Source organism: Athalia rosae, chromosome 2 (assembly GCF_917208135.1).
Source record: "Athalia rosae chromosome 2, iyAthRosa1.1, whole genome shotgun sequence".
NCBI lineage: Eukaryota > Metazoa > Arthropoda > Insecta > Hymenoptera > Athaliidae > Athalia > Athalia rosae.
In genome coordinates, this window is record NC_064027.1 from 13,786,545 (window position 1) to 13,814,044 (window position 27,500).

Below are 27,500 nucleotides of genomic sequence, written 5' to 3' on the forward strand. Positions count from 1 at the left end.
GTGCCTCCGTGCCTCGCCAACCTCCCCCCCCCCCCCCCCCCCCCTCCGCCCCGCGAAATCCCCTGCCGCCACCCTCTTCTCCGTCGATTCGCACTCTCAGAAGGGGTGAAATTTCAAGGGTGACGGTCGGGCGAGGGAGGTGGTTAGTTAGGCCTCTCCGAGTACCTCCACCGCGCCACCCTTTATGACTGAAACTAACGAAATTTCCCTATCGGCGATCAATCCTTCCTGCAACCCTTTCATTGATCTGCCCAACTCCCAACTCCCGACTCCCACCCATCAACCCATCAACCCGCCGTACCGCCGACTCCTCCGGGGTAGCCAGAGCCCCTTATCGCAACACTCACCCCTCACGGATCGGTCCGCGAATCACCCCTTTCTATACCGTCGCTCTCTTTCTCCATCTCCTCTCTCTCTCTCTCGCTCTCGCTCTTGCTCTCTCTCTCTCTACCCTCCTTTTCCCGCGAAATATTATGCCGGAACCGAACGAACGTGAACGTCCTCCGCGAGAACAACCCTTTTCCCCGTGTATACGTTAACGAAACTTGAGATATACATATATATATGTGTGTATATTACAATAAAGGCTATTTACATGTCGCGGAATATATATGTATATATAAGTATATACGCGTACGCGCGTGCGAATCGATCCTTGACTTTATTAACACGAGTGGTGATCGATGGATGATAATAATTAAAATTGACGAATGTGCGGATTACACGAGTGGAAAGATGATAATTCTCACGAAAGTGCAATGAGCGTGGTCGTTATCAATTCGCGTAATAATTAACCCCCCGACGTAAGGGAGAGAACGAGGTACCTGTACCTATATACCGCGAAATTGGATGCATGTGGCGTAGAGGAATCGCATCGACTAGCCGTTAACGGAATTCTCATACGTGCGGTAAAAGGTTTTCCAATTGAAACCCTACCAATGGAAATCCGTGCATCGATTAATCGCTGAATTGCGTACGAACGAAGTGTACGTGTAGCCCCGGCCCCGCGCATCAACGAACGTCGGAGCGGTGGTAAATTTTATGCACGTGTCTGCGCGTACCGCACTCCACGTTCGCGAGTACTACCGATCGTGTCTTCATATTTCCGATTCAACTAACTCCCGTAGCTACGATCAAAGCGCATCGTCGAGATTTTATTCCAAAGCAGGGGTAGAGGCATTAATGGATTTAAAAAACCTTCAAAGGTTAAGCCGACACATGCGGTTCAAACGATCGTGTCGTCGATTTCAGCAGCGTCTACGTTTCATACCCCGTCGAACGTCTGACGTTTGAAAATCGACCGTCGTGTCCTGAGATGACCGTCTGAGATAACGGAGGGCCCGGCTGCGAGCGCGGGGGGTGGAAAAAAATCGAGAAATCCAGATCGGTCTCGATCCATAAATATAGGGTTCTTTTCTTCGTGTCCTTCGACGAGAATTGCAGCGCATACGATAAATCAGTTTCGAAGTTTGCGGGTATATGTTGTATTAAAATTTGTTACTCGCTTCTAAGATAGAACGCGTACTATTATATCAATAATGCCGTTTCAGACACGTGTGGTCTAGGCAGTACATCATTCGCGGCGGAGTTTATACCTTCATAAATAATGCTACAGTATTCTGATTATTTAAGATCAATATACCGCCATTAAAGATGTAAGTCACGATCGTCCGACGATATAGGCGAACTACTATAGACGGTGAATCGACGACGACGCGCTCGGCGTTCGTGCGGTTCGTGCAAAAATGAAGGAAAAAAAAAAAACAAAAATAAATAAATAAATAAATAAACTCAAGTGGATTATACGTAGGACGGATATGAAATATTTCCATGTTGGGTCCGCGCGGCTAAAAAAAATTCGTCGCGCGAATGAAAAGGAATCGGGAAGAGGAATCGGGAAGACTTTCCGAGGGAGAAGGACGAATCGCGCGGGGTGGATCTACCGAGTGACCTTGACTCTGGTAGCGAGCGTGTATATATATATATATATATATATATATAAGCGATGCGAAACGAGGAAGTTTGCCGGAATCGCCCCGTAGACCGACGTAAGCATGACCCTAACCTGAGACAACTCCTCGGTCCCTGCGGGTAGCCCCAGACGCAAAGAAGTTTCTGACCCGCTTTAAGCGGAAGGGAGTTTCCCCGCGCGACTTTGGGAGAGTTTCCCAAGTGGAGAAACACCCGACGACCGTCCCTTTGGCCTCCCCCCCCCTAAACTTCGATCTCGACCTCATAGACGCGCTCTTTGTGCGACCACCTATACACACACACACCTACCGCGTACACCGGCCTTGTTTACTTCCAGAGACAAAACGATACGTCAAACAAAACACTTCGGACCCCCTTCGGAACACTTTCGACGACGGTCGGTCTACACGTTCGAAACAAACATACATTATTGAAGACACCTCGGAGAGGTCGAGTCCGCTAAGACGCGACGGACGTGGGGTTAGCGCGTATCGCGTTCACTGCGAAGTAAACAAATCAACGGCGGGCCTCGCTTTGGTGCATCGTCGATGCGACCGGTAGGAACGAGAAAATGGTCGGAGCAAAAGGGTGACGAACGAGCCTAGGGGTTGTTGGCGATGAGTCTGGATTTCCAGGGGTTGCCCGGACGTTGTCGTTTGGACTCCGGTCGAGATGAAGGCATTGGTCAGATTCAAATGAGGGAGTTGATGAGGGGGATGTGGGGGGACGCGGGGCGGCGTATCGCCGGAGGTACGGGGAGCGTGTGGCGGGCCTAGCCGCACGAAAGGGAGAGCGAGTAGGACGGTGGTAGAGAATTTCAGGAGCAGTGTCCTCCACCTTCGCCCCTACCACCCTACTTCCGTCTCTTTCTCCTCCTCCTCCGATCCTTCGGGCCTCTGCCGCACTCCTCGCTCGTTCCCAGGACCGCACCTACCGTAACTCCCGCCTTACCATCTGCTACGAGAGCGCACCCTCAAAAACCGTCTAACGGCCAAAAACTTCGCCTTCGAGCTACGTCTCGTTTTTGTTTTTTCGTTAAATTTTCTCTTTCCTCAATTGATCGGAGGCATTCGCGGGATCGTTACGTCTCCGATGCCGATCCTCTTTCTACAATCCATCCCCTCGATTTCCGGGGCTATCGCGATCCACTTTTGTTTTCGTTACGACGTCGGGGCTGCGGATGATATCGCGCGAAGTTTCGGCGAGGCTCGATGATTTTGTCTCGTCGGAAAAGTACGGCCCTGATCGCTCACTCGGTGAGAACATCGCGAGCTCGAATCTCGCATCGGAGCCTCAGCCTATAGGTACCTACCTACCTCCACGTCCATCCCCCGGATAACCGTCCCCCTTGTTGGTACCGTCAGAATTGGTCTCGCTCAGTATCTTACCAATAGCTATACCTCCCTCGCTCTTAACCCTTTAACGGCAATCCATCCGTCTCGTTCTCTCTTTATTTGAGTATAATTATTGATTATTGGACGACGGAAGGCTACTCTAGAGGCAAAGAGGAAGGGGGATTCGGGGGCCGGAGGTAGGGGGTGGTTACCACGCTTCGTCGGGGGTGGTTAGCCGGGAAGGAGAAGAAGGAGGAAGAGAAGTCCGGGGGTTCAGGCGGCGGCGGGGGGGGGAGTGATTAAGCTATATGGCTGGCATATCTCACCCTCTCCCTCGGACCTACGCCCCTTGTACGTACAACCTTCTCTCTCGGTCTTTCTGTACTGACAATTAGACTGATATACCTTATAGTCTGCTATCGATTTGATTTCCCCTATCGTGTGGGTACACCCGTACAGATGCGAAATTTACATTTTACTATGCTACACCAATGCCACCCCACTCCCCCCCCCCCCCCCCCCCTCGCGCCACGTTTCTCCTGCCCAACTACTACTACACCACCCCAACCCACATCTCGAACCTCCGCGCGCAGTCTTCGATTATAACCGAAACCCCTGCAGCAGCCCGCGCCTTCGACTCTATACGTATAGTGCGGATGTGGGATAGGTACCGAACGGGAGGGTTGATTAGTACGTCATAGACGATATACGTTGCGACTACTTGAGTTCGGGCAAAAATTGGCAAGAAAAAAATGAAAAAGAAAGTGAATTAAAAAACAGCAGAAATATCATTCGGCTCACAGCTCGTCTTCATTTTCCAAAAGCTCCGAGTGATCGGGATATTTTTTCGAAGGAGATTCGAAGTATCGGTGCGAGATGGAAAAAACGAAGTTTTCGTTGCACCTATACTCGAATGCATTCGTCGCGTGGATAAACTATTTCGCATAACTTCGAGGATAAGGGATGGGGAAAACGGTTTAGTTCGTGTGGGTGGCGGTGGCTTCTTACACGTACGTTCACTTGTATTACGTGGTGTAACGTAGTAGGTAGACAGGTATAGGTATACGACGCGCTCACAGGTAAGGTAGTGGAGCTCCGGTAACGGATACGGCGAACCAACAAAGAACCGCGTTAGCGTCGCTGCGCCGTTGTTTTACGACTTTTGGGTAGGTGGGTATTATAAATTCAAGCAATACGGTCTCGTCGTGTGCGTTCCGACCCAACTGATAAAAAGTTGCGCTCTATTTGTTATCAAATTTCTTTATGGGATTATATGTACGTACGCCCGTGCACGTGTGTACGTATACACGCACATTTATATGTTCGCACGTAAAGCGACATACGTGTACAATATACACGGATTCGAACCAGCAGAGACACGTGTAATGTACAATAGAAATCTGCACTGTACTATGTACAATGTTATTTACATAAAATATCGTTACGAAAAAACGAACAAAGAACAATTTACACCAATTATCATCGTTCGCTTTATTTACCGATTTTCAAACGATCGCCGTCGTTCGGAAAGCGCCTATTTTCCATGTACCGTGTGCATGTATTTTTGTATAAAGGCGTTAAACGTGAGAAACACGTGTACGCGTGGGGATGGTGGTCGTTGGCTTATATCCACCGTACGTACGTACGTACCTATGGACGTAGTTTCACCCACCGGCATCGATAACCTATGTATTAAAATTTCATTAGCTAGGAACGTATAACGGCTCGACGAAATGAAAGTGATTCCTGTGGGAATATATGAGGTGGGACCGCGCGGGGACGCGCTCTACGCAGAGTTTAGATATTCCACGGATACGAGGGTTTCTGTTCCATTTTTCGTTCCATGCCTCGATGATTCGATAGTATTAATTATAACGCGTCTACCGATTACCGCGATATACGAAGCGAAGGACATCGATACCCGCTCGTAAGCGATTAGAATTCGTCTAATCGTACGGGACGTCCGGCGTCCTGAAGGGACGAGGAGTCCGGACGACGTCGACGAATTTAGGTGGGTTATTTATTCAGACGCCGAACCAGCGGCGTAACTTCGATCAACGCGAAGCCGAAGAACGAATACGGTTGTTTTAGAGTTAATTTCGCATCGAACGAAGAACGAAGAACCGAGCGGCTATCGTACGCGCGTATCGCACGGGGTTTTCATCGAGTGTCGGAGGAGATAGGGTGACTCTTGTAAGTCGCAAGGGTAACGATCCCGCATCGATTTCTATCGGACGTCGAATGGGAGCATTGTGTCAAACGGCGAACGACACGCGTACGCTACCCGCTTCGCGTCATCGATCACCGAACGAGGACCTCGGTGCGTATCGCCGAGGATGAAAGCTGAATTTTTTCGCTACGAACGAGTCGGACTTGGCCGATATCGAAACGCGCGGGGAATCTGAAAAGATAACCGTATCCGCGGTCGACTTTCGACCGTATCGTCGTTGTACGACGTCGTACTGGAAATTACGAATCCGTAGATAGTGTGCGTAATGCTAATTCAATTATCTGAATAACGGTAGCCGGGTATCGTCGAGTCGCGTTGTAAATATCGCAAAGTTTTCGGCAACGGTCACTGATAAAAGCTCTACCAATCACCACGTGTTGCTTAGATTCAACGGAATCGTGAAATTTTTATTCTCGTTAGTTTCTCTCCGCTTCACGCTGCTTCGGAGGTCAAATAAATGGTAGTAGGATAACGAAGAGAAATGGACAGAGGCGGATGAAGCGTACACGCGCGTTGAATTTCGTTGATTCGAAGCAACCGATATGGTGTACGTGGCGATTAAACGACGAGGATAATGGATTATTAGAAAAATGTAGAAATAATTATTGAATTGCTCGTCCGTTGCTGACTGACTGACTGACTGACTGACTGACTGACTGACTGACTGCGGCCGGCTGTTCGGTCCGAACTCTTTTTACGCGGTCCGAACCGTGGGAAGATAAACCAAGGCGATTAGTGTCATTCGAAGAATGTGGTGACATTTTTTGCCCCGAAGAAGTCAGTGTCCTCCCCTCCCGAAGCGCTTATATCTCAAGATCGTTCGAATCGCTGCGTGGACCGGCTAAACTGACGATCGCATGACAAAGATATCGAGAGAAAAAAAATGAACAATGTTGCATGGCGAGCAATTATTCCTCGTTTTAGCGATGTCGCATACGCTATCTTCCCCGACTCTCCGATTCACTAATCATTCAAATGATGTTATAAATTACGAGTCAAATGTCAAATGACACACAACGAAACCAGCTCATACACGTACGCTTCAAACTTGACGACATCTAAGTACCGAAATGTGTATTAAATTGAAAAATAAAAAAAAAAAAGAAAAAGAGAGAGAGAAAAAAAGAAGACGTCGAGAAGAACTGTTAATCCTTAAATAAAGATACAATTTATCGCACGATTTCAGCAATCTTCGTTCCAAATATCTGTTACATGCATGCACGATTTCTACACCGAGTCAGGAAATACATAAAAGTTATTTCGGTTTGCCGGATAATATCGATGTTTGTAGGTGCCGTACTTTACTTGATAAAACATCCACGTAAATGGAGTAAAAAAGAGAAAAGGAGGACGAGAGGGAGGGGGAGAGGGAGAGGGAGAAAAAAAAGAATGATTAAAAACCCTATATCATCTTTCGAATGAAATTTTATTTAGCTCTGCAGTTTGATAAGCAAAGCATTAGTTTTTTTTCCGGTATAAGATAGAAACTCCGATCCGCGGTCACGGCACCCCAGGGCCTACTGCCAGACCGTTAAAGTATCTCAGCTTAATCCCGCTAACCAATGTTTACCTGTACTCTTCCCTCCGTCGTGCACCCTCGACCCCTCCGCCTCCAACCCGCAAGCCACGGGGATCTCTTTGCCCTCCTTTATCGAGGCTTCTTTTTACCGCTCGGTTTCGAAACGAAGCCTACAGTTAAAATCGTGCAGCCGTGCATTTATAATAAAATAAGCTCAAGGCTGGCCGCGCAACGAGATCCCAATTGGCGAGGGTTAAATAAGTAATTCTTTCCAATTTTATTGCGAGGATCTCCCTCCCCTCGGTCTTACCTCTTACTTTCGATGGGGAAAAGCGAAAAAAGAAAATAGAGGGAAGAAATAGAAAGTCTTGAGGGATCGCGAGGGTGCAGAGAGAGGAGGACGCTGACAACCACGTACGATGGAGAAGGAAACGAACTAGGGGATGAGGGGTTGAAAAAGTGAATAATAAAAAAAAAAAAAAAAAAAAAAAGATAGAAAGAAAGAAAAAAAAAAGAAGGGAACGGAGAAAAAAGAAGGGAAAAAAAATCACTCGCCTCGCTAATATTGATACCCGGCTATTAAACTAATGAATTTAATCAAACCGAATGAAAATGAGGCAAACGCCGTAAGGGAATGGGATTTATACGGCGTAGCGGAGGCGCGGGCACTGCAAACGGTTATTGAAGATTAGATTTTTAAATTGGAGGCCAACGACGCTACCGATCTCGACACCATCGTCGACGTTCACCGGTCTCGCGAAATTAGCATATCTCCGCGAGTGATCCCGGGATCCTAATTGAATTATTCTTAGATTCCTATAAAATTACACGAAAATCGTCCATCACCCGCCCGCACCTCGCGACTATATACCCACACCCATCCCCGGACGCCATCTTCGATTCATTTTCCGCCGTATTACTCCCACCCAGTGGCGGGGTGCGGGAGGCGTCGAAAAAAAAAAAAAAAAACGAATTCCCGATGACTCTAATTTCGCGAGAAACTCCGTTGAAGAGTTTTGGAGAAACAGACTATACGCGGAGTGCGATGAATCACGTGAAAGAGAAAGGAATATCATTCTAACGAGGGTGCAGGCTTTCGCGTTCTCTTTCTTCGATCGTCAATTTTTGCTTCATCCTTTCCGATTTCGTCACGTGACATCACGTCGACGCAAGTCCGCGGCTAAATTCGACTCTCGAGAACGTGGAGTAAGACCGGTTAACGGAACTGCACTCTCGAGACCAGCCGATCGTAATGAAGAGAATTGTAATTTTCTTACGACCTCGATTTCGGCTCGTTACAACACGCCCATCTGGACCCAATAATTTCAAAGATTTAATTTCCAACGGATCCTCCGAAACTAACCCCCGCCGATTCCTCCCTCCGCCCTCCCCCCCCGAAAAAAGACAGTAGGAGAGAGAGGAAAATAAAAGAAAGAATAAGAATACAGCCTTCCAAATGTGTAATCCGACCAACTAGACCTTATAGAACAACACCGCTTTGAATCGCTCCCCCGAAGTATCTACTTGCCTAACTAGTTTTGTAAACCACCCCTATAGCTGATTCGAAACGCTACGCTCGGTAATCGGGGTGGGATACATTAGGAGAGGAATTAATTCGTTGCTCGCGAGATTGGGAATTCTCTCCGAGGTGTATTGGTGAGGGGAGAGGGGGTGGTTTGGGGTTGCCGCATAGCGCGGAACGGAAGAAGAGGCGTCGATCTTAGGAAGATTGCATTGCCTATGTGTACGTAGTTCGTTTTCCGTTTACGCCCTATTATATATAGATATATATATGTATACGTACAACTCGAATTATCGGAGGGCGAAGGATAAATTGGGAATGACGATTATGTACACCTTCTCCGCCAGTCGAGTAATCCAGATAATCTATAAGACGAAGGGACGCACGATATACCTGCACGCATAACTCAATACACATATCGAACAATCGAATAAACGTGCATGGGACATAGGAAATCGCCACGTCATACGAAAGGGAAAAATCTATAAACCATCGTTAGAAACTTTGCGTACATGTATCCACGTGTAACCTGTGTGTGATACGTATTGTCCTCACGGTATAGGAAGGTATAGTAGGTACAATATCATGCTGGCACCCGCGTCAATTCAGCGTGCTGCTCGCTCGCTCGCTCGATCGTCAGCTTCGTACGTGCGGTGGGGCCGATAGTGTGTGGAAATCAACACATTTCTATATCTACGATTTTACAGAAGCGTGCGCTTCAACGGTTATACGTACACGTAATACAGCTGAATATATATTTATGTACATTATGATAAGTATTTGTATTAAACAATCGCGTACATAACGTACCATAAATATAATACAATCGGGCTCAACGGATGCGTTATCTGTTATATATGTATATGTATATATATGTATATATATATAATGTCATAAAATCAATTACGTATATATACAGCGGAGCGCGTATTATACATAAATTTTTTCAAATATTATTCACTGAAATAGTTTCTTTCGTCTCCCCCCGTCCCCCCCCCCCCCGTAACCGAGTCAGAAGGATGCTTCGTATAATACGTCTTTAATCACCTAAAGAAACTTGGAGCGCGGAAAAGTAAATTGATTTTGAGCGTTGCGTGTCAAATTAGGCTTTTTGTCCGTGTGGGAATTACCCAGTTAGACACGGGTGCCCCTTCCTTCCCCCTCTACTTTTTTTTTTCGATCGCCTGCAACGCCGCGTGTATATCTCAGGCGCGAGCGCTTCGTATTATAGATATACAACATACACCGCGTGTATGGAATACATACACGCTCGTTTGGGTGTACGCGTACGTACGCGCGATATATATATATATATCTATGTACTATGTGCGTACGTAAAATAATGTGTCTTCGTATCTTCATCGCGCGGTACGATGAGACGAGAGCAATACCGGGGCACCCGTACGACTTCGGCTAATCTTCACCTATCAGCGTCTCGTCTTATATTTGGCGCATCAATCTTTTGACCTCAATTTCGCTTTTTATACACAACGATATTAGCATTGACGTGCGATTCGTACACAAACGACGATCGCGTTAAAGATATTGTGCGAAAATAAAGAAACGAAATGAATATCTTGCCCACTACTTTGTTCGTGTGAAAGATCTACAATACGCGTATAGCACAGGTATACCGCACTGTATTAATCTCGAACGCGTTCGACCAAAAGAGCGCGACGACGCAACGGAAACGCTAAGATTCGTGCAAAACGTAACATCCCCTCCCTTCCCAAAGAAAAAAGAATTGTTTTTATAATACGCGTATGAAAGAGATGAAAAAATTACCCGAAAAAAGAGAAAAAGAAAAAGAAAAAGAAGACCCGATCAAAAGGGTCCTCTCTCGTACTTCCGTATAACTGAGCAAAAACGCGGTTGCACCGCGACAGCGTTGTGCACGGGGCGGCGAGGTGTATATCTTCGACACCGATTAATGTCGAAAGGACAAAACCCTCTCGCGGGATAAAATATATTACAGAATTCGAACGGAGCGTAGCGAATTGCGCGGTCCTTTCGCGGGATACGTTGAGGTGGTTTTAACCGTGGCTCTGGCTACACTTCTATAGGTATACACCTATGGGGATATTTTTGAAGCAGGGGATGACCGTGGGGCGCAAGTGGAAGTGGAAGTGGAAGTGGAAGTGGAAGTGGAAGTGGAGGTGGAGGTGGAGGTGGAGGTGGCCCGCTACCGATGTCCGCCACCACCCGCGGGGGTCGAGCGTTAATAAATCCTGACTGGAGCCAAAATTACGGCGAATTACAAGTTATTGCGGCTGAGAGGGAGAACGATGTCTCTACAACGTGTACGCAGCGCCGTGGCTTACGAATGCGCGGAACGATTCGTGTATATCAAACGTTGCAACGGCGGCCGTATACGAAGAAGCGAAATAACGCATCCCAAAAAATTGATGCCAAGGACTCCGAACGAAGAGACGAACGTCGCTTCACGCTCGCGAGCCGCTTCCTTCTGGCGGACCCAAAAAGTGTAATTCTGGGTCTCGACTAAATACACGTTGTACGTAATTCGCGTATACACATACGATATATTGTATAAATGCACGATGTGTACGGGGAGAAATGGCGCGCGGTTCTGTAGTGTATATTGTCCTTATATTGATCCCTATCCGACATTCAATAATTCAAGCCCTGAATTCTGATCTTTGGCATAGAATATTCATGGCGGTTTAATGAGAGGCTGCATAGACATGCTCCGTAAGCAGCGGCAGACAATGAGACGTTGTATACGTTGTTACCGTATCTTGAAACTACACGGCCGATGTCGGATGTAGTAGTAGTGGTACCTCCGCCCGAAACAATTTCTCAAGAAATCTCTGCAACTCTAACCGCCTATCAATCAAGGTGCTATCTACTCGTCCGCGCTATTTCGGACGGACTGACCGTTTAAAACTTCGGATAATTGCAGTTCGAGTTTGCCCGGATCGGCGCGCATCCCATATCCTCCTCCGAATACGCCGAAATTCCGAAATTCCGAAACTATGAAACTCTCCTAATCGACAATCGTTAGCAACGTTTTCCCAGCTAACTTTGACCGACACCATTTTCTTTTTTCTACCTATTTGTGTAGGATTCTTTTTTACCCGACGATCGAATGAGTGTACGGACTATAATCTGTGGCTCGAACACCTTACGAGCGGCACGAATTTTAAATTGAAAGGAAATCGATTATTTTCTCGACTAACGAGCGATTGAAATCGCGGTACACGCGGTACTGGAGAGCGCGGTTTCCGTCGATGTTCCCCCTGGAAATATATTGTTGCGTTACAAAATTTTCTGAATCATGTTCGCGAAGACATTGATATAGGGATTACACGCTATAGATTTCTACCATTGAACGGCGCACTCGAGAAGACTCCGCTAATTCCAGGGTACCTCGGCTAAAGAGCCGGAGGGTGATTGAAAAGTTTTGCTGTCAATCTCCGACAGTTCGCTCGAGACATCTGCGGCGAATTGCTTGAGGTGAAGCGAAAGAGAATAAGGATGAGAATGAGAAAGCGAGGGAGATGTGGAAACAGCGCGGAGAACGGATTGCGATTGATTGGAGGGGCAGCGAACGACGAAGGGGGCTAAAGGGGGTTAGTTCTAATTGCCGTAATTAAAATGGCCAACTTACCCGATCTCCGCGGGGAGTCGTATAATATCCCAACCGAGCTGATTGCTACCGATTCAAATCGCCGCGGATCCAAAGATTAAAAGTTCTTCCTTTCGATTATTTTTATTTTATTTTTTTTCTTTCCATGTATTTCCCGTTCTTTGAGAACATCCGAACACCTCGCCACCTCCGTCTTATTGTACACCGTCGAAGAAAAACCAGAGGAACAAACGCCGTACCACGAGGTAAACAGAGATCGATTTCACACGCGAGAAGTTTTGGACATTTTTCCGCTATCGGAAACTCGGCGAACGCCGCACAGAGAATTGAGGAAATTCATCGAGAAAATTGTACATCGATATACGTATCTATCGGAAGACTACGGTAAGCGCTACTCGTCGCTCGAATACGGATATCTCAAGAATGAATGTAGAGAAACTTTGGAGGCCTACATATATCGGTTGCTTTATTTTTCTTATTGACCTCCGAACACAGTAAGTTATTTCATAAAATCGAACATAGAAGCCCGATGATTAGTGCCGAAATATATGAAGTTATTTATTTAGTAATAGATAACCCCAGCTTCCCGCAACAACTCAATGCCGTCCAACGGCGTCGACCTTCCTTATCGAAAAAAGAGAAACGGCCTAAGATCTTTCCCTCTGTCTTCCGAATTCGATCGCCTCCCAGAATCGATCTCGACGGTTCTTCATCATTCCGACCGACGGATCTTAACGTCGCTCCGTAACACCTCGAGGAAACGGACGCTTTACAAAAAAAAAAAAAAACGAAGAAACCTTCGCCGAGAAGGGAGAAAAAAAAAAGAGTCAAAAAGATTCGACTTGTTTCGACGACGATTCGTCACCTATCGGGAAAAAAAAATAATATTATACTAATCGGATGGTCTGCTGCCAATGAATACGGAGGATCGTACATAACGTATAATACATAAGGTCATTAATCGACCCCATTGAAATCACACAAACACACGAAGATCGTTAACGGGTGGTCGATTATCGTTCCTCATTGATAAAGACCACTGCGTGACGTTCATTTCATATTGGTTTATTAAAAAAGTTTAAATAAAATGAAAGAATAAAAAAAAATGAAAATAAAAACGAAAGGAAAAAAAAAAATTAACCAGAAACTATAATAAACCTAGGGCAGCTATCGTGTACGTATATCTGTCCCTGGAAGCTCCGCGATCGCATCGTTTTCTGATGACGGATAACGAGAAGAGAAAAAAAGAAGAAGAAACGAAGAAATGAGAAAAAGACGTAGGAAAAAACTTATCGAAGAAGTTATCGAACCTTAACGTAACGATTTCTAATAACAGATACATAATACCGCGATCACAGTACATATGTATATATTTGTATCGCATACCACGCGTCACACGTATACCATATTTCTAGTGACACGTTTGCAAATATCATACATATCCGTTTAATCTTTCGTTCGTAAGAGGCCCGTGTAGATTTTGGCAAAATTCGACGATAGGTTGAAAAAATATTTTCCACACGATGTTACATCGTTCTTGACACGCGCGAATATTCCACGATATCGCGGTACATCGTAGGGCCGATCGTGTCCTACGCGTCTACGAGCGAATGACAAGATATAGGGAGCGGATATCTGCCGCGGCGCGGGGTGCGAAGTTTTGAGAAAGCGCGCGGGCGATGTTTCCTCGGCTAGCCGCAATCCGTGCGTTTCCCACCCCTCTCTGTACGAAGTCCCTTCGACCGTCTCGACGTTTGCGCTCTCATCCTCCGTCGCGTCGCGGACGTTCCGAGCCTTTCGAAGGGTGTATCCTTCGTCAGTTAGTCAATGATACCGCATCCCTCCAACGGCGCTCTGCGTACATACGTATGTAAATATCTATACCTATAGACGCTTCCTTACATTATCACCGCCGCGGCACGGCGGTCGAGTGTGACGGAAATCAACTGAAACCCTATCTATTATATTCTTGGGTAGCCAGCGGTTCTTCGACGAGTTCTGAATTTTTGAGAAAAATTTCTGACGAAAAAAAGTCGAATCGATGGACGCGACTCACGCACGCGTTCGAAGATTTTTTACAGGAGGGTTTCGATATTATTTTGAGAAAATGTAATGGAAAGAAAAAACAATAAGGAAACGGAAGGGCTCACGTCAATCGTGTAAGAGGTACGAAGGTATGCGACTGAGGTGCGGAATGTCAAGAGTTCGATACAATCGAGACTTGGAAGGTGGAAAATAGATGAGAGACACTGAATTTATCCGAGCGAACGTCGGCAATACTTCCGCAGTTTGACCATCGGTAGAACGCAGTGAGGACATCGTGTATGGATCTGTGTAGACGCGATATCGCTCATCGACTAATTATCTAAACTTTGCGGAAGCTGCACAGATAGCCCTACGTCGGTTATATCTACATACATCTGTGTATATATGTACAAGAACCCGAACTATAACGGCTGTATGTATGTAGGGGGGGAGAGGGAGAGAGACAGAGTGAGAGAGAGAGAGCAACTACGTACAGATCACGCGTATAGAGAGTTGCAAGTATAGCCGTTATCCGCGAGTGGAGATAACCGAGTCGATTAGGTGTGCGAATTTTGTCAAAATTGAGAAATTGAATAAGTAATACAACAGAGTTTGATGTCGAGTGTTTTCTGAGTACGTTACATTATATTCTTCCTTTGTTTCATTCATAAGCGTGGGGCGAGATACGTATAGACATATACCTATACGCGGAACGATTTGAGTTTCTCGTTTTTTATTTTTCATTTTATTTTTTTTTTTTGTTCCAAGTCGGAAAATCGCTGGTTGTTCGGAGTTGGTACGTCGGCGATGAGCTCGGGGCGGGTTAGCGGGGGGTGGATTGAATGACCGGCGATATAACGCTCATTCGGAGATTAAATTATTCATCCTTCCTGATTTCCTCCCGTTTTCACAAGCAAACAAATAAAAGGTTTTACACGGAGAGCTCGAACCCCGACATACAGTTGCAAAACTAATACGACGATTTCTACCGTTGCTCGTGTTTAATTAAATTAATTATATATGAACGCATACAGGTATACAAATTATACGCTCAAGTATATAACGTACGGATGCGCGGAGTTCGGTGCTAGAAGAGTTGCACTTATAGGACACGAACGGTACCGGCACGCAATTCGAATCGCCAACTTTGATCGTTATCCACCTTTTATCCACAATTCCTGGCCTCCCTTCGGCTTTGGATTACAAACAGCAATCGACTGTCACCTCGCAACACCGACTGTCTACGGGTTGGAAATTTTTTCTTCTCCTACGCGACTGGAAAATGACACGAAATAATCTCGATCGAAGTAACCGCGGTCTCGAATATCTCACCCGTTTCTCGGGTCCGCGAAGCTTTGAAAAAATGATCCACTCCACGGAGATGATGCATCGTACCCGTTTTCCTCCGACGCTGGACGGGTGATAAAAAAAAATGCGCGTCGTGAATCACGTCCGTCGCCGCATCGAGCGATGATCGCAGCGATGGTTATTCGAAGAAAATTTAATCGCCTCAATTGTTAACGATATATTCGATGTCTTACCGACGTAGATATCGAACAACGCCTCTGCCTCACCGCCCAACAGTTTTATTTCACGTGCGGTCTATCCGTCGTCTAGAAGAAGCAGCCAAACTCACGTGACGTGACGTACCTACGTATACCTACCACCCGTATAGGTATACGACAGTCGTCCACACGAAGGTACGATTTGAAAAGCTTTTGACGACGAATTGCTTAAATAGAGAACGGATGTGATGTCGTATGAGCTGCGCATATAGCTGCCTATTCTGCTGCAGCATCAGAACGTAGAGATATCCGCATCGCGTATATAAACGAAACACATGCACGCTACCCGTAGGTGGAACTGTATATACCCGTACACGTACCTACGTATGCATATAAATACACTCGGAGTCGGTATAAGCACAAGTAATATAACCACCCGCGTATATACCTATACGTCTCTGTATGAAACATTGCGGACCAACTTTTAGACCGTCAACGATCACCCCTTTCCCTATCCTCCCGCCCCTCCCCCTCCCCACCTCCACCACCCCCCTGCGCCTCTCAGTTCTTGGTCGCAGACGGTAAATACATTTTTAAATAAGAGTTTTTTGCCCTCGGTCTCCGGATTTCGTCCCCGTATCGGGAATTATCCTTTGGTTTGTGCATTATCCTTCAGCCACGGTGCGGAGGAGGGGCCGGTTTCCAAGGGAAGCATCAAAAGCTGACTCCAACCCATCCGAAACCTCCGCCGCACTTCCCCCTCGCTCGCCATACCCTTACAGTCTGCTCCCGACCATCGTCTGACTTCTAACCGACCTTACTACTCGATGCGAAAAAATTCAACCGGGTTATCTCCCGTGCAGATTTATACGTCGGAGTAGAGGGAGGGGTGGGGGAGGGGTGGGGGAGGAGGTGGGTGGGGGGTTACCTCTGAACGTTTCAATCGGCGGTTTTGATCCGCGCGCGGGATAATAATTCCGATTCATCGGGCGCGGGACGTTATCCGACTCACCTGAAACAGAATAAATATAAGAGGAATTCGTTAGTGCGGTGTTTACGTACGGAAATCGATCGAGTTTATGTAAGGTGCAGGCGTTGCACCGTTAAAATTTTCTACCGACGATTGCACGGTGTACGCGGATGGGACGGAGATATAATGGGAACCGATCACGTTGTTACGTCGCCTCCCGTGCATTCGAAACATATAGATATACATATATATAAAATCGATGTCGGAATACTGCATCTGAAGCGTTCGTAGATATCTCGTAGTGCAATTGTTATACAATTTGAATATGAATCCGAGCGACGACGAGTTACACGTGTATAAATACATTTATTCGAATCATCACAATCGTCCATTCTGTGCACGTTACGCGATAATAATAATCGATTGAAAGTTAAACAGAAATTATTCATCTCCAGCGCAGCATTTCTTGGAACAAAAGACTCCTAGGACTCCTTTACCTCCTATGCTACCTCCGGCGGCGGCGGCGGCAGCGGCGACGGCATCGCATCGATTTGATTTTCATCCGGTTTGACTTCGGTTCAATTATGATTGATCACCCCGGTGATTGAAGATTTGAAACGAAAGCCTTGTGAAGTAAAACAAAGACAAAAAAAGGAGGAACACAACAGAAAAAAAAAAAAAAAGGGACGTACAGAGCGAGGAGCGGAGAGCAAAGCCCGTACACCCTTTTTGCTCCTTCCTCCGTACCACCCCCTCCCCAGCCCCCCAGACCGCCAACCCCCCAGACACGGTAGAGAACGACGAGTAAAATATAGAGGAAAATTTATACGACTCCATATCGGCACGATAAAAAGACAGACAGAGAGCTGGCACAAAGGAAGGATTAATTTTAAATATCATATACTTTTGAGTGAACGGAGGATTCCCGTGGGGATGGTTGGTCAATGGTAGGGAGGTGGGTAGCTCTATTTCGTAATATTCAACGAGCTCAATTTCCTACGTTCTGAAATTAAATGAGCGAAATCTTGCTCGATCAGCGACACTGCAACGCTTTCGTCACGGAAATCAAAAGACAAAACTTGTCGATACATTTCTCATCGGTGGATCTTCCGAGTTAGATTCTTTGTACGATAATACGATTTCGTTAATTGCAGCAGAGAAATGTGCCAAAATTTTTAGTCTCGTTCGAATATTCGTTTCAGGCATATCTGAGATATACCTATACGCGTGGTGTAAATTATACGAGAAATCGAAAGACTAGAAATATTCCGTTACGTACTACGTATTTCGATACACGTGTAGACCGCGCAACGTGAAAATTATCATCGTCCCCTTATTACAGATGTGGAGCGCGAAAAAATTCTACGTAGTACAAAATTTCATAATTAATCATGAATATGCATATGAAATTTATGCCCACGTCACGTAAATAAGTATATATTCAATTGGCGCATGTATAGCCGCCTTAATTGTGCACAGCGCGTACATTACGCATACACGTATACGTCTGTATGCGTATATATTCATAGATATATAAGGTGGGTATACAGATACGATATATAGGTGTATATATATATTATATAATATGGCAAACTGCTCGTACAGCAGACCCTTACGTATATGATATCTCGAAATTAATTTTTCAGAGATGGAAACCTAACGAAGCTTTATGCTTTATTCCGGCGAAGCTCAGAGGTGGAAAGAGCCGGAGAGGGAGATGCGGAGAGGGCGAGGGAGGGAAAAAAGAAGGCGGAGGGAGGTGGATACAAATATGGTGGAAATTAGATTCATAACTTTTCCGCTCCTGGCTCGCGGAGCTTCACGGGTAAAAGGGCTCTGGCTAGTTAAAAATTCCGACTATACCATCGTACGGATCTCGCCGCTTCTCCCCAACCCCCCCCCCCCCCCCACCGGACACTCGAATAATACGCGAGAGCACATACGGAGGTTTCATGGAAGACGTACGTACCGTGCAACCGTATATCTGCGATGTACCGTATATAATTTCACGTACGTGTCGGTAATTTTCACGACCGAGCTATACCTCGATGCCCGATATCCGTCTTTGCGCGGGTGCGGACGACGCGTTTCCCGACCTGTTAACGTACAAATTTCGTCTTCCCGTCGTCGCAGATATTTCTACTTTTTTTTTTTCGATTCGGCGATCCGAAGATCTGCGGGGAAAGAATCATCGGAGGGTGAAATATCGTGCGGACGGATTCACGGGGGTGATAAGGAGGACAATTTTCATGTAGCGTATCGGAGGTAGTTTCGAGTCGTGGGCAAGTGAAGTCATGACAATTAGCGATCGCGCGTTCATGCGATATACACGTATAGTATACGCGTATAATAAATCTTCGGCGACCCGATAAGAAAAGATTGCCTCCCGATGAATTGCACTCCCCCTGCCGACCCTCCCCCCCTCTGTTTCCCTTTTTATATTAATAGCGCGGTGTGGACTATCCGAGGTATACCTACACCCGCGGCGGAGAGGGGCATCCAGCGAATTACGTCTGAGCGTCGCGTGCCCGATGAAATATATTTAAAACTGTAATTACGATATAATCTGCGGGCGCCGTGACCAGATACGCATCTTCAGGTGGTGGAGAGGTCGCGATCGATCGATCTTTAACGACTATGAAACTCTTTTTTTAATACCTACCAATGTGGAGAACAATAGCTTTGTACACATACACGAGATATTATTACTACACTCGCATACCACTACGCGTAAAACACACCCCACCCCTCCCCCTCCTGTTTTTACCAACCTCCTACTCAGCGAATTTCAGTCTTAAAGAAATCGACGAATTTTCAACCACCCTTCTCCTACTCGTATCCGCTCGAAGTCGCGATATGTTGTAATATAGAAAATATCACCGCGCTACGAAACGCCGCGGAGTATCGATACACGTTTTAACGCTTCTTCCGGTAATATCGCTACCTTCGTAGCTTCGAAACCCACGCAGATTCGACTCCTGCAGCGGCGATGATCGTCGTCGTCGTCGTCGTCGTCGTCGTTGGAATATTAGCATCGCGTGGTGCTGTGCGGGAGCAATTTTGTGAATAGAGCGACGCAGCCGAAAAACGTGCGCCGGGGTGTATGAAGAGTAGCGCGGAGTTACGTACGGTGCAGCTCCGTTGGCGGATGGAGATGCCGTTGCATTCGTCGAAACGGAGGGAAAAAAAGACAAAAAACAAACAAAAAAAAACGCTACAGAGAGAGAGAGAGAGAGAGCAAAGGGAGTTCTCCAGCGAGTTTCTATATTTTGTTCTCTACTTCAAACTTACGAAATGAATATCTAACGATATTGGTTTTTCCGGCATCCTATGTGCGCCCGACTATACTCGCCCCCCCTCACCCCTCCCTTCGTTGCACGTCCCACACCGGGCGCATATAAGTACCGACCTCATCGCGTCGAATCGCGCTTCGTATATCCCGACCACCGACCACTTTTACATACATATATGTATATATATATCTACCACATATCCTACGCAATCTGCGTCATTGTAACTCAAGTGCAAGTGCCTCTGTCTGTATCCATCTGCACGATTTGAAAAAAAAAAAAAAAATAAATAAATAAATAAGAGCAACAAAATTGAAAAGTACCATGGGGATGCTACTGACCATCCGTCCAAGAATTCGGACCGTCTTCCATCGAGCGAAGTAAACCCAAGCGCGATAATAGCGAGGGCGCAAAAACGAAAGATACGGGCGTTCGAACCGAAGCGGATGAGGCAGAGATAAGGGTTCGTCCTATACTGTAGGCTTTTCTTTTCGGTGAACCGTACGAAAAAAATACGTCAATACGTAAGTTTATCGAATGAATCGTAACTAGATGAGAACGATTTCGAATCACATGTTACGGGCGAGCGGAGGCCACCGATAATCCCGAGGCGGAGGAATAAATTTTATCGCTCAAATTTCAAAGGCCGCAAGAATAAACACTAGCTCGCAAGTTGACTCGATGTACTTTGACGAGCTAATTGCGTCGTTTGGTGTTTCTGTACGTATAGAAATAAGTAATATAGAAGGAGAACGAAACCGTCCGCCCGCCCGCCCGCAGAGCTCCTAAACTTTCGGTAAGGAGCGGAATTCGTGTACTCGATATACCTATAGGTGTAGCGCGCGAGCGGCGGCATCAGGTCCCCGCGACCTCCGTTCCGAAAAGGGACGTAAGCGCGAAGGCGCGTTCGCTCGAAATCCGTACATACGTATATAAACGCGAAGAGATGAAAGAGAGACCGGGAACAGAATGCCAAGACAAACACGCGGTGCGAGTGTTTCAAAACACGTTGGCTAATGTACCGGGGCAACCGGCGGGCGAGATCAAGAAATACTCACTTACTACGGTCCGAACCCAACGACTTCTTACACTCATACCATTATAATACACTTCTCAGAGGTTTTCTTCTCACAACTGCGCTGTACCGTGCGGCAGCTGCGGCTCCGGCGGACGAGCGATGCGTGCGTGGATTTGGTTCACTCGTACACACCCCTTCAACGTGACGCACACGAACTCGTTATTCGGTACGTCGTGAAACAGTTCGGATGCGTCGTCGTCGGTACGACGATAAGCGTAAGAATAAGAGGAGTGAGAGAGATCTTCTCGGATGCGTTTGCCGTCATTTGCGGGCGTCGCGACGCACCGCCGCTTGCACCGATTCGGAGAGGCGCGTAAACCGCGAGTTGTATGGATATATGGATATTATAGCAGCGTATCCCGACGTGGGATATCACTTGAAATAGAGCAAACGCTGAATCGTCGTTACGCTAATGTACGTGTAGATTTGATTAGGAGAAGAAGAGAGAAGACGAAGCTCGAAATACGGTAAGGGCGGATTCTTCGATCACCTGCGTCAGGTGAGGCCGTTGCGCGCGTAGGAGATGATCACGTGGTGAGCGGCGAACGGAATCTGATCGTCACACTTATAAAGTATAAAGTACTGATATATCTATCTATTATCTGAGTGTAGACAGACCTACATTTATTGTTTAATTAATATCGGGCCTAATCGGTTTTATGACACACACGGCGCCTAGGCATCGCATCTCGAGGTGTATATGTACGTAGGTGCGTCATTCGAAACGTGTACGCGCGCACCTAGCGTTCGGATAGCAGCATCGAACTACCAGCACGGTTACGTCGTTATTTCACATACCGTACGACCGTATCAACCTTTCCATACCACCCTATGCCTATGACTTCCAACCTGTTTGAATAGCGTGGCTCTAATAGCAGCAACGCCTGAAATTATATATCGTTAAGAGCGTTTTATGTTTGTCGTATTTATCGCCCATATTGCGCAGTCGATTGCTTATATATTCTTATCACTTCTTATTATTATCAGTAAATCCCTCCTCGCACCGAGCGAAGGTATATCATCTTATTATCGTATCAGCGCAAATATGGAAATATTACCCCCTTTTGCGTAAGCGATCGTAATATGGCGGAGGGTCCTGCACGCTGATGCGGCCGCTCAGACGAGACGAACGATTTTTCGAGTCCTCGATTCCACGAGTGAACTAGAAAAAAATACAACACAACCGATATTCACACGTGACACCATCCAGGTGGATAACATTTTCGTAACTGAGAATCACACTCGTTCGATTTCGAAATAACGCCAACCGATCTACCTAAGGTATCGGAGTAACGATTGTGAATGCAATCAGAGAATGCGAGAGCAGATTTGATGGATGACGCCGTCAAAGATTTCGGAAAAATGTGCTACGATTATAATCGTGGTTGAGAAAAACATGGACAGATAGAACGTCGATACTCGTCGCGGACAACGTAGGAGGGATTTCCTTTAATCGAAATTGTCAAATGGTCCGATAATGGCTTTTCAATAAACACATTATAAAGCATCGAGGTGAAAATTCTTATCCCGTAAACATGGCATCGAACATCTTTCGGTAGTTACCTTATAAAATACTCCGAGAACGGGTGGGGGGGTGGGGGGGTGGCTTTGAGATTATTGGTTCTCGGATTACAACGGCTGAGCGTTAAGCAAACGACGTTCTTCGGTGCACGTGTATTATACCTATATACACGTATACGCGAAGAAGCCGAAGGAAGAGAGAAATCTGGACGGGGGGGAGGGGGGGGGGGGGGGGGGGATGAGAGGAATCTTTAACGTTCAAGATTCCGGGGTGCGGCTGTAATACAGCTGCTACCGGTAGATTCTCGAGTACCGCGTGCCGCCAGAGGGTGAGATCCGATAGATGGATGCTGGAAGGGGAAACGGAGAACGGTAAAAGGAGAACATCAGTTATATTGGCTCCGAGAAGATACTCATTGAACTTTTACCGTCCTTTTTATATCACTCCTTTTTACCACGCTTTCCGCTCTCTCAACTCCCGAGTGTTTTCAGCTTTATTTACAAGACTCGACCATCGCACCTCAGACCCTTCGACTGTAACAATAAGACCAGCGGAAACTCGATTCCACCGTATCGCGCAATTCCGATAAAACATCCACGCGGCTATTTCTCTTCAGGTAAGATCGTGGAGGACGTGAGCTGATCGTGCGTAGTGCGGATGAATCGCGCTGCACTCGCGGGTGTGCGCGTACAGGATACCGACTATGTACGGGCAACAGGTGTCAATCGTTCAATTTCGTTAATCGATCATCGGCTTGAAATTTTCATATACCGCAAACGCGTGCGATTTCGGTATCGCGTATCCCTCTGGTCACGCATCGCGATCCGATCGCGCGTAATTGAAAAAATATTGGCAACAGTCAGAAAGGGGGGGTTAAAAAGGAGGAAGAGTGCGAAGCGAACGAGGAATCGGGCGACGGATATTCGGACGGCGCATAGGTATTCCCGATTTCGGGTCGTCCGGACCATTAAAACATCGGAATGCGGATGATCTCGACCCTGCGGAGCGTCGATCGGCCCGCGGTGATTCGCCGGACTTTTCCACGTATATTTCGCTCGCATTGCCCACGTTCAGCTGGTGGTAAATAACCGCGGCATCTACCGAATCGTATAGCACGTAATTACGTACGTGTGAATATACCTACGCAACGTCAAACTGCACCGCCCGTTTTCGAGTGCGTTTGCACGACGCTTATAGGTATAGGTGTACAAGCGTACGCAGCCGATGAGGTTGCACTCCGCGAATTCGACCATCGAAAATAGACACCGAAGCATAGTGTCCACGAATATATCGGAGGCGGTGAGCGTCGCGCATCCCCGGACTGTATTATTAAACATGTTCGTAGATGAGATACACGACGAGACCGCGTGGGCGGAGCTTCTGGAGCACTCTTTCGATATTCGATAAGATAATGTACGTACGCGTGCGGTTCTAAGCTCCGATTTAACGCAAAGCGATCCTTCCCAAAGCTGTTGCTAACGTCGATGACTTTTTTTTTTTTTCTCTCTGATTTCTTCAACATTTTTTCCGCTCGCTCAAATGAGACGGTTTTCGTTGATGCTGCTGTACCGTCGAATATTGTAAAACACGTGTATTACGATGAGGAGTGATTCGTCGACGGCAATCGAATTAGCGAAGTGTGTCGAATCGACGATTCGGACCGGTGGCGTACCAACGATACGAAAAATTCGTGCTAACCGCGCGATTCGTGGATCGTTTTCGTATCGTAAAATCGCATCCAGATCGTCGATTTTCAGACAGGTACCGGTTGAATGCGAGAATTGTACCCGATCGGGTGCGTAGCGATCGGTAAAACTCACCTCTTTGTCTTTGGTGTGCAACTCCTGTTCGAAGTTCGCGTTCGGAGTCCGCCTGGGATTGTTGAGGTCGTGGGCCTGGTCCCCATGGTGTAGGTTCTGGGGCGTTTGCAGCCCCTCAGTCTTTGTCGTTCCGTCGCCCGCCGCTGCGAGCTGTTCCTTCAACGCAGTGACTTCTCTTTCCGCCAAAGTCGCTCTCTGCAATGACAAAAAAAGTCATCGAAATCGTTAATGAGACGAATTACGCAACGTACCACCGCTTATACATGTATACGTATACCGCTGAGGTAAGGGATAAATTTTCAAGGACGAAAAGAAATCGCTTCGCTAACAACAAGTAACGCGATTACCGCGTACCAACATTATCATCGTTATATTTTCATACGGCTTTTACAAAGATTCGATGTGTGGTTTTTTTTTTTTTTTTCTTTTTTCCTCTTTTCTTGCAAATTGTACCTACATTGCGTGAAACTTTACCATATAACGAGTGTACGCAACGGTTTATCGTCGATCTGGCGCCAATATGCGACGGAACCAATTGGTGGGCAGAAATAGCATGGCGTTGCAGCACCGGCCATAAACCGAGGTCAACGAAATCCGGAATATAAATGCGACATATAACTGCATCAGCTGTATAAATTGCATGCGAATTTACCGCGCGAAATGTCGTTTTCCGAAAGTCACTAAATTTTTTCTAGACAAAAGTCGTATATACCTAGATGTGTTTAATCGGAAATTTAACGCTCCCATGCGATAAAACGATATAATGTACACCGGGCATTTCGTGCTAAATCACTCGACTTGCAACCCTGACAAATTTTTCATCCAACGTCCGTATCGCCGCCAATCGAGACCGACAACGTCTCTTTTCTTCGGATAAATCATCACGCCTTCCTTCTGATTGAAAAATAAAAGAGAAAAAAATCGAAAATAAATCAAGAATTCCTCCGATGCATATACAAGATAATCGATTCGCGCGATTCTCGTGTCAAATGGAAGGAATCGGGACCTCCGATAACGGAGAAGAGACGTCATCTAGCCATAGGTACAACGTTGTGCGTTTGCAACGGTTGACAATGCGCGGTGTTTGGCGGACTGCAGGTGTTCGCCGGTGGGTGAACGACGACGCTGCAGCAGTTCATACCGCAACTATACGTATTATACGTGGAGTAGGTAGGTGACTTATCGTCAGTCTGTAACCCGTTTGATCTGACCAAAGTGATCGATATCGGGCGTTGGGTCGGTAGGTACAGCAACGCGACAAGGTGCTATTGTGCTCTCCGTATGACCGCACGTCACGTGCTTTATTACACGTACACGTACGCGTACCTTTACGTATATTCTCCGTACGTCCAGCTTATACCTTTACACACGTACGTACACGTGTGTATCACACATCGAGCAAAGAGAACGAAATGACCCGGTGTCGGTGTGTGCGAAACTTTACACGGATACGCGCGCGCGTATAGGTGTATCATTGTGTAACACGCCGAACGGTACGGGGGAAAGGTGGCCGGTGCAGCGGCGGTATCGGTAGCTATTGCTAGGGGCTACTTTGAATATAAAAGCGTCTATAATTAATATCCGGACGGTGGAACAACGGCAGTGCGCGATATTTATTAGATATTTTATGGGGAAAGTTTAAAAAGGTAATCCCCTGCCCTTGATGGTGGTTGTATAACGTCTATCCAAACCAGAGCGTCCGTGGCGAATATATATGGCTGTTGTATATAGACGCGATAAAGAAAAGAAGAAACGAGCGGAGATAGGCTACGCGGAGAGAAGGTGGTAACGAGGAATGAAGAATGGAGGGGAAATAAAAAAAAAAAACAAAAAAAAAATCCAGTGGATATAACACAGTCGATATTTTATATTTACAAAAGAGAGAAAAAAAAAAAAAAAAAAAAAAAAAAAAAAAGACCTCTCCTCGCGGAGATGAAACGACTCGCGCACCGCAGGTTAAGTAGTACATACGAAAAAGCGAGTGTACGTGTAAAAGTATATATGTGTACACGTAAATAAGTCGGGTATATAATTTTCTTTCTCCGCTATTTTCTTTCGTATGTCACAGGTGTACGACGTGCGGGGTCTCCGATGAAAACTAAAACCGATATGACATAGAAAAATGAATCGTATATATAGCATAAGTAGGTACGTCAAAGTTGAACCTCGGAGAATATACGTTTATTTATGTAAAACTTGTACCCACCATGTAATACATAAGTTTTTCCGATATCTAATTGTCGAATTGGCCGATACGTAGTACAGATATGAAATATACATATCGGCGTACATATCGTCATTTCGCGGAGGGAAACTTTAACCGCGCTTACACTGTTACTGGTAGACGTTTCGCACAGATAGGGTGGTGGCCCACCCCCCGTGGAATATCTATGGATGTATGGATATTATCCATCGATTTGACGAACCGACAACTAGACACTATGAATCATTGAGATATAACGTACGGGTAGCTACGATCGGCAACAACCGAGGAGGCGGAAACCCGCGCGGAAAGAGTTCACTTTCGCATATACTATGTGAATATAAATATATTCATTTTTCCGCGCCCCGTCTACACGGTAACGATCCATTATTTCCAACGAAATATGAGAACTCGAAGAGAAGGAAAATAATTTTGTTTTTCGATTGAAATGAAAATCGTCGATAATTATACTAAACGATGTAAGGAAAGAATAACTACACATCCTTCATCGGTACGACGTAGGCTTCGAGTCACATCCCGAGTTTCCATAACGTGAACAAAAAAAAAATAAAAATAAATAAAATAAAGAGAAAGAAATCAAAACTCAAATGATCCATCAGCCCACTCCTCCTCTTTATCCTCTTCTTTCACCCGGGGGTACCTCATACCCGTATTCGGCACGCACGCGATGTAAGACTAAATTTTCTATATATTGATTTCATTTATTAGACGTTTGTGCGCGATCGTTTTTACGAACGCGTACGTCTCCACGTGTATCCGAGGTGTGTTAAGGTTAACGTCGCAAGATGCCGAAGGCGAGCTAAGCCCGCTAGTGGTGCGGGTAACATTAATCAACTTCAATTATCAATCTCTTGAAAGACGATACGTCATCAGTCCGTAATGA

The 27,500-nt window shown here is 46.2% G+C and overlaps 1 protein-coding gene across 10 annotated transcripts in view; it reads right to left on the reverse strand.

The window, feature by feature from the left end:
- The window catches only part of LOC105684859 (homeobox protein cut), a 97,400-nt gene that overhangs the window by 26,664 nt on the left and 43,236 nt on the right, over positions 1 to 27,500 (reverse strand). For all 10 annotated transcript variants that reach the window (XM_020851664.2, XM_048650428.1, XM_020851669.2 and 7 more), the window contains one exon: positions 24,394 to 24,588. In XM_020851664.2, coding sequence (XP_020707323.2) covers positions 24,394 to 24,588 — 195 coding nt within the window. The remainder of the gene's footprint in view (positions 1 to 24,393; positions 24,589 to 27,500) is intronic.